Source organism: Anolis sagrei, chromosome 3 (assembly GCF_037176765.1).
Source record: "Anolis sagrei isolate rAnoSag1 chromosome 3, rAnoSag1.mat, whole genome shotgun sequence".
NCBI lineage: Eukaryota > Metazoa > Chordata > Lepidosauria > Squamata > Dactyloidae > Anolis > Anolis sagrei.
This window is the reverse complement of record NC_090023.1, coordinates 243,958,801-243,970,874: the sequence shown is the minus strand read 5'-3', so window position 1 is coordinate 243,970,874 and position 12,074 is coordinate 243,958,801. Positions and strand designations below refer to the sequence as shown.

The following is a 12,074-nucleotide window of genomic DNA, read 5'->3' as shown; positions in this document are numbered from 1 at the left end:
GGGTGATACCAGATGAGAGACTCCCCCCTGGGCACACAGAAGACTGGGCAACTTGGAAGGCGCTGAACAGACTGCGCTCTGGCACCATGAGATGCAGAGCCAATCTTAAGAAATGGGGCTACAGGGTGGAATCCTCGGCATGCGAGTGCGGAGAAGAGCAAACCACTGACCACCTGCTGCAATGCACCCTGAGCCCTGCCACATGCACAATGGAGGACCTTCTTGCGGCAACACCAGAGGCACTCCAAGTGGCCAGATACTGGTCAAAGGACATTTAACCAACTACCAAGTCTGCAAAATCTGTGTTTTCTTTTTCTTTTTCTTTTTAATCTGTGTGTTTGTTTTGTTCTGTTAGAAGTGTAATACAATGGTATGGTTGCTGATGACACGATAAATAAATAAATCTTTTGCATAACTTCTCTGGATCCTCTTCGTAGCTCTACTACCTCCCTTTGGTTGTCAATATTTGGCCCTTAAGCACTAATGAAGGTTCAGAACCAAAGAGGAACCCAAAAAGGCAGTGAAAGATGCAGAATCAGCTCCTTCTGGAGAGCAATGACTGAGGCAGAGCGCATGTTCAGATCAACTGAGTGGCAAGTAGTAAAGTCAGTTAAGGAAAAAAGGCATGGGATTTCCCCCATCCTCAATTAATTTCATTGGCAGAGATAAGAAAAGGCACTTCAATGGCATTGACTCTTCGGGTGTCAATGATGAACTATGCCTACTTTGTAAACCCAGTTTGCTGTGGATTCTGCAACAAAATATGATCCCTGATGTCTCATTCTGGTGCATTGAGAAGCATACAAACAGATGTGTTGGTCTTCAGGTGGAAAATCCTTTTAATTAATTGACTTTTTGATTACACAAACTGGGTCTTACATCCTTCTGGACATACCCTAAGCCAGTCTATTATTTATTTATTTAAAGCATTTATATTCCACTCTTCTCACCCCAAAGGAGACTCAGGGCAGAGCACAACATATAAATGGCAAACATTCAATGCCAAAACATATTAGACCAGGGCTCCTCAAACTAAGGCCCGGGGGCCGGATGCGGCCCTCCAAGGTCATTTACCCGGCCCTCACTCAGGGTCAACCTAAGTCTGAAACAACTTGAAAATACACAACAACAACAACCCTTTTCATCAGCCAAAAGCAGACCCACCCTTCCCATTGAAATACTAATAAGTTTATATTTGTTAAAATTTTCTTCATTTTAATTATTGTATTGTTTTCAAGTGTTTTTTTGCACTACAAATAAGATATGTGCAGTGTGCATAGGAATTCATTCATGTTTTTTTCAAATTATAATCCGGCCCTCCAACAGTTTGAGGAACTGTGACCTGGCCCTCTGTTTAAAAAGTTTGAGGACCCCTGTATTAGACCATACATATACAAAAGCATTAAAATCACAAATCTCGACATTAAAATCATCTAGTTAAAACTGTCTCAACAACCATATTGAATTTGGTTTGCATACTAAGGGTTCCTATCGCTGCCTCATTGCACAGTCCCAATGGCCCGGTCCCACAGCCACGTTTTTATCATCCTTCTAAAGGACAAGAGGGATTTCATTAGGAAGCAGGTTCCGTAGCCGAGGGGCAATTACTGAGAAGGCCCTGTCTCTCGTCCCCGCGAAACACACCTGTGATGGTGGTGGGACTGAGAGCAGGGCCTCCCCAGAAGATCTTAATCTCCCAGTGGTTCATAAGGGTAGATGCATTCGGACAGGTAAATTGGGCCGGGGCCGTTTACGGCTTTATAGGACAAAGCCAGCACTTTGAATTGTGCCCGGTAGAAAACTGGCAGCCAATCGAACTGGCATAACATGGGAGTTGTGTGCTCCCTGTATGCCATTCCAGTTATTAACCTGGCTGCCTCTCGCTGGACTATTTGAAGCTTCTGAGCAATGTTCAAAGGCAACCCCATGTAGAGGGCGTTGCAGTAATCTAACCTAGATGTGACGAGAGCATGGATCACCGTGGCCAAGTCTGACTTCCCAAGGTACGGGCGCAACTGGTGCACAAGTTTTAATTGTGCAAAAGCCCCCCTAGCCACTGCTGAAACCTGAGATTCCAGGCTCAGTTTGTAAGCCAATCTCTGCGTTATTGAAGCTGGAGTAGTGCAATGGATTGATGCTGAACTGCTGACCTGTAGGTAGGCTGAGTTGCCAACCGAAAGGCTATCAGTTTGAATCCGCGAGACGAGGTGAGCTCCCCGTCAGCTCCAGCTCCTGCCAACCTAGCAGTTTGAAAACATGCAAATGTGAGTAGATAAATAGGTACCGATTTGGTGGAAAAAGATGCTCCAAGCAGTCTTGCAGGCCACACAACTAGGAGGTGACAACACAGGCTTCTCAGCTTGAAAATGAAGAAAGCACCTCCCCAGAGTCAGAGACGAGCACCGTCGCCAAAAGCCAGAAATGAAAGAAGCCTCTACCTTTGTTTGTGTGTGTGTCTCTTTGTATATGATTGTAAAGGCACTGAATGTCTGCTTATGTATGTAAATGCTGCAATCTGCTCTGAGTCCTCTAGGAGAGAAGGGCGGAATATAAATAATAAGTATTATTATTCGTCTAAATTCATTCCCATCTTAAGATCTTCTGGGGAGGCTCTTCTTGGCCCCGCCTTTGACTCAAACATGCTTGGCGGGGATAAGGGACAGGGCCTTCTCGGTGGTGGCCCCCGCCTGTGGAATTAGGTCATTATCATCCTTCCTCACCTTTAGAAAAAAGGTTAAAACGTGGCTGTGGGAATCAGGTTAAAGGACAATTGATAATGTTTGACTATGGCATGGAAGAGGATTTGGATAAGTTAAGTGGAGTAATCATTAGTAGATGGCTAGCTAAACAGCCACCAGACTGGCAATAGCAAATCAGAGTGTAAGTATACCGTTTTAATCTTTATCATTAATGTTTATGTTTAATTGTTATATTTGTTATTCTGTATTTTATGATGCGGCATTGAATTATTGCCAATTGGAAGCTGCCCTGAGTCCCCTCAGGGGTTGAGAAGGATGGGGTAAAAATGTTCAAAATAGTAAGTAAATAAATAAATAAATAAATATTTAGTTTAATTACGCTTCAGATTCCAGTTTATACAAGAAATTGAACTGGTGTGGTTCTTCATGGAAAATCACCGTTAGGACTTGATAGGTAAAGCTGCTTGTTTGTATATTTATCACATTCTTGAATCCCGATGGGGAGAAAGGTGGGGTATAAATAAAGTTAATAATAAAAATAATACTCTTGAAAATAGCAGGTCTACAGTTGACACACAATTATTTTGGATCTCCTAAACAGTTACATTTTAGATTAACATAAAACAGTCAACTGAGTGCTTTAGGGACAAAGAAGGCTGCAAATAAAGTGAGTATCTAGGCAACTAACCTATTCTAACATAAATAAAATAAAGAATTCTGATAAATTCTGTGTCATTTATTCAAATTTCTGAACTTCTGACATTGAAGAGAGGCACTTTATATATTCTGAATCCTGAAATATTTTATGCCTCTTATCTTCCAACAAAAATAAGAACAAATGATTTTCTTAAAAAATCCCCAGTAGGCCTTTTATTTGAATTGCGCTGCCAAGAGATAGCGTCTTTAAGTACACACATAAAAAGCATCTTTAATCCAAGATGTGAATCAAGCATTTTTCTGACTCTTACACAAAAGTGGAACCACAAAACAAATACTCCCATAAGTGAATAGGAATACAAAAGATATCTTTGCCCGATTAGATATCTCAGTAGTGATTATTTTTGTTACTTCAATTTTTGTAAATTTTAGAATCAAAAGAAAAGTAGGTATGTTTTAAACTGGAGAAACCAAACTTGTACCTCATATCCTGAAAAAGGAGTCTAAAAGGGACACAGGGACCAGTATTGTCATGGCATGTCCCTAAACTTATGCAGGAAGAGACTCTCACCAATTATTGTCCCTGTTGTGGAGGCACTCTAAGTAGAAGGGTTTAGATAAGTGAATTTTTGAAGGAGAATCTGTAAAGCTTAATTATCTTCGGCTTCTCATTGTTGCACAGTTATTATTTCATTCTATCCTATCTGATGATTGAATTGCAAAGTATTAATTTTTATTCTCGGAGCCCCTGGTGGCAAAATGGGTTAAACCCTTGTGCTGGCAAGACTGCTGACCGAAAGGTCGGTGATTCAAATCCAGGGTGAGCTCCCATCTGTCAGCTCCAGCTTTTCATGTAGGGACAGGAGAGAAGCTTCCCACAGGATGGTAAAACATCTGGGTTTCCCCTGGTTAATGTCCTTGCAGTCAGCCAATTCTCTCACACCAGGAGCAACTTGCAGTTTCTCAAGTCACTCCTGACATGAAAAAAAATTCTAAAACTATCACAATTTCACATAAACTTATTGAAATATGTGTGATTTCATATATCTTCGGGAATATAATATTTTTCTAATGTATGTATTATTCCAAGTTATTCTCCTGGTGGAGCTTGTGTATACATTCATCAAAATAATATAAGCACAGAATTATAGGGTTGGAAGAAGCCACAATGGCATCCAGTCCAACCACGCTGACATGGAGAAATACACAATGAAAGCATGTTTAAATATCCATTGTGGAGGGAACTTTATCCCAAACTTTCAAATGGCTTTGGACACATGCTTAGGCTCCAGAAGTGTAAATATTATACAGCTACCTCGAAAATACTACACTGAAATAACACTGAAAGAATTACTCACTCATCTCTATTTTAGAACAAGCATAAAAAAGAAGCAAGCATAAAAATGTGTGAGTAGTTGTTTCTGCCATCCCAATTGATGTTAGAGGAGTATGACCCACTTTGCATGAGTTCACTTCAATAACTCATAGATTAGTCTAAATACTAGATCTCTTGAGAAAACATTATGATTGTTATTCTGTGGATGGCTCAGCAGAAATGATAAAACTGCTGGATCGCCCCGTTCATCAGCAGATCCTCTCCTGCCACTCTGTAGACTGAGCCTCTCCCACTTATCCTACAACCATGTTACAACTAAGGACCAAATTGCAGTGTTAACTTTTAAAGACTGTTTGATAGAACAGCAGGTGTGGAAGAACAATAGCACACCTGCTGTCTCTGCTGCCATTACACTTATAATGTTCTTCCCAGTTGGACTTTTATAGGCTTGTGAATCCACGCAGTTTCTGAATGCATCTTCTTGCAAGTAAAGGGTATCTGCATTCAGTTCCTTTGCATAATCCTTGGGTGCCAGATTACACTTGCATCCTCTTCACTTTGATGCTGACAGTAATTTTGCTTGTGAATCCTATTAGTTTTCCTTTTTTTCGTGTCCGGAGCGACTTGAGAAACTACAAGTCGCTTCTGGTGTGAGAGAACTGGCCATCTGCAAGGATGTTGCCCAGGGGACGTCCGAATGTTAGATGAGTTACCATCCTGTGGAAGGCTTCTCTCATGTCCCTGCATCGGGAGTTGGAGCTGACAGAGGGAGCTCACCTGCTCTCCCCGGATTCGAACCTCCAATCTGTAGGTCAGAAGTCCTGCCGGCACAAGGGTTTAAACCACTGTGTCACTGGGGGCTTCTATTGTTGCAATGATTACCTTAATAGTACCTGGTGGGAGTTCCCAGGGCTGTTGGAAAGTCTGATCTTGTTCTTAAACCGAGAGATCAAAGAGGCAACTAACTGCATCTTCCTCTCTCTTTCTGAAAGGAGCTTCTCCAGTCCAATATCTTATATTACACTGAATGAACTGGCCTAAATATTTGGAACTGATGTGTCATTAGCATGTTGATAATAATCAACTTCATCCCTCTGTTTTGCTATTTCTAACACCCTTAGCACCTTGGCCATAACTGGCAGGATTCTGTTCTGTTCCAAACAAGAAATCCTACCATTCACCTTAAGGCTGGTACAAAAGACCTGCTTAAATTTACCATCTCTGTGCCTTGAAAGAACGTACTCTTGGGTACCTTACAAACTAATGAATTCCTCCCTTCTGAAACCTGGGAGTCTTGAAGAATAGCAGGAACCATATATTTGAGGCTAGCATATTGGCAGCAAACCACAGTTCGCTTTAATAATCTAAGGTTGGACTTGTTTACTTTTTGAAAAGATACCCAAGGCATTCAACCAAGATTAACCCATTGCTATTTTGTGAAGTGATGAGATGAGGAGCTAAAACAGTGGTTCCCATTTTTTTTGCCTCCAACATTAGTACCAAAAGGGTTATGAATCAGTTTTTGGTCAACTTTAGATTTGGGGTGCTGATTCAGAAAATTGCATTGGATAGACCACATCGGCTCTAGTTTCTAAAAGAATCTTCCAGCTTGTTTGACTGTGGAGCAGAACAGACAACTCTGCATCTGCATGCTTGTCCACTATGCCCTGCTTCATGTACAGAGGAAGAATAGCTGGAGGCTACAAACAATGTCATTGTTGTTGCCCGTTTCTGATCAAGAGATATTTAGCTGCTTGTGCTCCTTCTATTTTTATCTTTTTTATCCTAACTTATGCAATGCTTTTGATATGAAATAAATAAATAAAGTTCTAGTTTCTGATACAAAACATATACCATCCAGCAGTCATGCATAGAAAACCATATTCAATAATCTACAGCTGATGTGGTAGTAGTAATCTTTGGTGGGTCGTCAGCTTCTTCCCTTTTGACATTCCCATTGCCTTTGGCACTATAAGAGTATTTCGCGAGCCCAGTCACTCTCGTTGCTGCATGGTTTTGAAGCAACAGTGTAGTAATGGTGAGGCTACGGAACATATTTTCGTTCTTGAGGACCACTGGTGATCCACGGACCACAGGCTGGGAACCACTGAGCTAAAATTACACGTAGATAATTACTGCAAATAAATTATTGCCCTAGTCCTTAGAGCAGGGGTCCTCAGACAAAGGCCTGGGGGCTGGATATGGCCCTCCAAGGTCATTTACCCGGCCCTCACTCAGGGTCAACCTAAGTCTGAAACTACTTGAAAGCACACAACAACACCAATCCTATCTCATCAACCAAAAGCAGGCTCACACTTCCCATTGAAATACTAATAAGTTTATACTTGTTAAAATTGTTCTTCATTTTAATTATTGTATTGTTTTTAAGTGGGTTTTTGTTTTTGCACTACAAATAACATATGTGCAGTGTGCATAGGAATTCATCCATGTTTTTTTCAAATTATAATCCGGTCCACCAACAGTTTGTGGGACTCTGACCTGGCCCTCTGTTTAAAAAGTTTGAGGACCCCTGCCTTAGATGAACTTAAGCTTCTAGAACAGCTAATCTGTGTATAAAGGGGGGAAAGAGCATGGGATATGTAGTACTTTAACATATTAGAAAGTGGCAGAGGATTGATTCCCATCAAAAAAATTCTTGCACATGGAAACTACAAATTGCAGAAAGAATTATAACCTAAATTTCTCCCATCAGCATTTTCCGTGTGACCTTGGGTGCACCAAACATACAATCTCCTAGCAGCATCTGCGTTTTCATCGATGTGTAAACTATCCCTCAAGAGCTACAGAGGAAATCAAAATATTATCCAATAAATTTGACAGCCAAGTAGCTCACAATAAATAAAAGATCTAGGCAAGACTTTGATCTGGTCTTATAGATAAAAGTCGGTATCCCTGAAAGCAAAACAAAGAGATCAATCTTACCGGAATCCTTGTTCTTTGATGGCAAATGCAGGGGTTTCCAAGGGGAAGATCTCCGACTGGACAAAGAGTTCTCTGACTCGACGATCTATGACTTTCCCATATTGAGCTCCAGCGTCAAGTATTACTACAGCTCCTTCATAGCGACATAAACCATCCTTGAGATCTTCTCCAGCGTTCTCCAGCTAGAAATGTGAATATCATTTACATGAGTGGTTTATTCACACATAATCCATGCAGAGCAAGAACAGAAAGGCAGAAAGCACTTTTAAAATCTTTATGTACAGGAAGTCCCCGAGTTACAAATACCCGATTTACAAATGACTCATAGTTTAGAATGGGAGTGAGACAACACGGAGTGGGAGAAATTTACCCTTCAAAAGGGAAATTCACTCCTGAAAAAGCTATCATGCAGAAAAGGTGTCTCCACAAAAGCTTTATCTCCAATCCCTGTTTCCACAACAAGCCAATTTTTTTCTAAATCCAATTATCCTAGGGACAGAATGCGAGGTGAAATCTTTTGAAGAAGGGGCACAGATGGCAAAACAAACATAGAAAGGTGTGATCCCTACCCTATGCTACCCCTAGATTGCATGCATATGTGTGTGTGTGCGAGTGTATGGGGGGGGGGGGGGTGGCACTTTAAAAATGTACCTGTTCTGACTTACATACAAATTCAACAAACCTACAGAACCTATTTTGTTCTTAACTTGGGGACTGCCTGCAAGTAGGGGTGTGTGTGTGTGTGTATGAGAGAGTTATTTAGCAGAAATACTTCCAGTATATGGGAAGAACCCTATATACCATGTATAAGTCACTGCACAGCCACTGCAGAGATGGCAGGTATTTCCCAAGACCCAGTGGTTCAGCAGTGATGGCTGGATACCCTAACTGCCCCCCTCCCACATTCCATGTGGTAGAAGTCTTCCACCATGACACAGGTCCTACTTTTCTCCCGTAACATGCAGTGACGTCCTCAGCAAGCAAGAGTCCAAAAATGGCAGGCTAAACCCCAGAACCGCAACTAGTGGCTGAGACCAGATGAGAAAAACCCCTCTGGGCACACAGAAGGCTGGGCGTCCTGGAAGGTGCTGAACAAGCTGTGGTGTGGCATCATGAGGTGCAGAGCCAATCTTAAGAAATCGGGATATAAAATGGAGCCCGCAACATGCGAGTATGTAGAAGAGCAAACCACAGACCACCTACATCAATCTGAACCCTGTGACATGCTTCTTACAGTGACACCAGAGGCACTCAAATTGGTCAGCTTCTGGTCAAAGGAAATTTAACATAATGCCAAGTTTTTAACTTTGATTGTGGTTTCTTATGCATTATAACTGTAGTCTCAATTTGCTTCTGACACTCTTCTCAGTATGCTCCACCAGTCTAACATCACTGCATGTGAAGGTGTACAGGTAGGACCCATGTCATGGCCAGAGACCACTGCGACACAGAGGGCAGGAGAAGGGGATTTATATCCTGTGCCCCTGACTGCCCAAATCTGGAAAACAAGGAATGGCAGCAGGGACAACTGCAGGCCCTCAGTAGGGGGACATTCCAAATTCTGTGCTAGAATTCATACTTTCCTTCCACTCAGACTGTGGCAAATAATTAAAATGTCTTATTATGCAAAATTCATTCTACACAGGTTTTCACTAAAATATATTTTACAGACCACACTCTACAACATATACAAAACATCACAGCTATCAGTGTAGTGAAGAGAGAAATCCATATCTGTTTAGCCACACAGAGAATACTAGATGCCCATAATATTCAGCAATTTCTTACATCTTAGCAACTTCTTACCAGTCGAACGCAGAATGGTAATTTATAGGCAAGCAGAATCTGACAATCGAAGGGATGGTATTCAGATGGGAAAAAACTGTGGAGAGCTACTGAATTTACATGGCTACTCACCTCTGGCAAGAAGGAATTGCTTGCAAATACTACTGGGAAACTTTTGTAAATAGGATGAGAATGGATCCTTTTTATCGGGCATTCCTGTATAATGCATTCTTGGTAGCACAGTACCTTCATGTAACTCTGTGGCAGAGCGAATCATTTGCATGCAAAAGGTTGCATATTTAATCCCTGGCACCTCCAGAGACAGCTGGGAAAATCACTATCTGAAACTATGGCTAACTACTGCCAGTCAGTGTTTGTGATACTGACTCAATAATCAGAGTGTGAAAGTAGGGAAAGTAGAGAAAAGAAAAATATCTTTGATCGCATCACAACTGCTTTCAGGTCATTTCTGATTCATGCTAGCCTTAACGCAAAGCAATCAGTGTATTCTTTGAAAGGTTTTGAATTCCTCTGGGGCTGAGAGAGTGTGACTTCCCCAAGGTCACCCAGCAGATTTCCAGCAGCAAGAAGGGATTTGAATCCTGGTACCTACAGTCCTAGTCCAACAACTAAAGCGCCTCTCAAAGCATGGGCAAGAGGGAAATTTGGACATAGAAATATCCTTACGGCTTCAAGGAAGCATTCCATAGTATTTGTAGTATATTCATTATTTATTTATTTAAAGCATTTATATTCCGTCCTTCTCACCCCGAAGGGGACTCAAGGTGGAGCACAACATATAAACAGCAAACATTCAATGCCAAAACATATTATACCATACACATACAAAAACATTAAAATCACATATCTCGACGTTAAAATCCACTAGTTAAAACTATCTCAACAATCATATCGAATTTGGTTGGCATACTAAGGGTTCCTATCGCTGCCTCATTGCACAGTCCCAAAGGCTTGGTCCCACAGCCACGTTTTTATTATCCTTCTAAAGGACAAGAGGAAGGGGAGTTCCATAGCCGAGGGGCAATTACTGAGAAGGCCCTGTCTCTCGTCCCCGCCACACACATACAAGCAGCCAACCACCGACTGCAAACAACCCAATGCCCCCTTCCCCCCAAATGTCTTCCAATGCCTTCTGTGGGCAGTGGGGGCATTTTTTGCCACATTTTTATCCCACTCCCACAGTCAAAAAGTCACTTCCAATAATACTAAAGACCTTTCTTGAAACTGGTCCAGGAAGGGCTCCAAAAATGGTCCTATGTCTCCTAGATCGCATTTGGATACAACTTCTTTTTTAACCTGGGGGGGGGGGGGGAGAGAAGGTACGAGGTGCACAAAATTGGCTCCAGAGGCTGCATGCAGTTTATGGACTGCACTTTGTTTTCACTATACAATACAATACAATCTCTATATAAATAAAAATGAAATGTAACTCATAAACCACTGGGCAAAATGACACTAAAATTGGGCACAATACACCTAACAGGCCAACGAGTGACCATCACTCATAAAAACTCCGAGAAACACAGTGGAAGAGACTTAAAAAGCACAAAAACATAACAATGCATGTGCAAAACCACATATATACACATATACACAAATATATATGCACACACATATATACACACACAAAACACATATACACAGACTGGGCCACAGCAACGCATGGCAGGGCACGGCTAGTACTCTATATAATTAATGCGTAAAAAACAGGAGCATCATAATGCACAAACAATGAAACAGACCTAGTTCATATTCATAATGCTGAGTAAGGAATTTATGGTGGACACATATCAGCTTGTCACACTCATTTCCTCTCTGCTCTTTTTCTTGTAATACTGCCCCCTCCTCCCAAAAAAGAATCTTACTAGTAGATGCTATTCTGAAGACCCAATATTCACATTTACTTAAGAAAAGAAACCGGTGTCTATAAATAAATTGTGCTTTGTTACTCCCCACTAGGCACATACATTCTTTAGACCAGTCGGTGTTCATTTCTTTGTGAATGCTATTTTCAAAACTTTCAAAAAGAATAATTATTGTTTTTAGAGTGTTGCTCTTTATTTATTGTCCTAATTTTAGAGTTTTTAATACTGAAACAGGGCCAGCTAACACCTCCCAACAAAGGATTCCCCAGGCAGCAATCAGCCAGGTTTTGAAGCTGTAAAGCTTTGCAATGCTAATCAAGGTGATTAATTGCAACATTCACACTTGCCTCCAACAGACAAGAGTTCTTTCTCCCACCCTGGACCTTCCACAGATATATAAACCTCCCTTGTTTAGTTTCCAATATAGATGTGGGTGAAACTTTAGGAGAGAATGCTTCTGGAAAATGGCCATTCAGCCCGGAAAACTCACAACAACCCAGTGATTATGGCCATGAAAGCCTTCAACAACACATTGTCCCCAAGTGCCTTGCATTTTCCTTCATACCTGCCTGGTAAATTTATTATTGACTTTTAATAATGCAGTATTTTCACCTATTAATAAACTGGAGCAATAAAAGTGGCCAACAAGTATGTGGACAATTTCAACAGAAAGGAAGAAACCATGAAAATGAACTAAATCTAGCTACCAGTATTGAAAAAAACTCTAAAATCATAACAGTAAATAAAGAACATTTTAGAACAGAGGAA

The 12,074-nt window shown here is 41.2% G+C and overlaps 1 protein-coding gene across 1 annotated transcript in view; it reads right to left on the bottom strand.

Moving 5' to 3' along the window:
• Window positions 1-12,074, bottom strand: part of GMPS (guanine monophosphate synthase) — a 72,749-nt gene that overhangs the window by 41,988 nt on the left and 18,687 nt on the right. Inside the window, exon 2 of the mRNA XM_060767653.2 lies at window positions 7,636-7,817. Coding sequence (XP_060623636.1) covers window positions 7,636-7,817 — 182 coding nt within the window. The remainder of the gene's footprint in view (window positions 1-7,635; window positions 7,818-12,074) is intronic.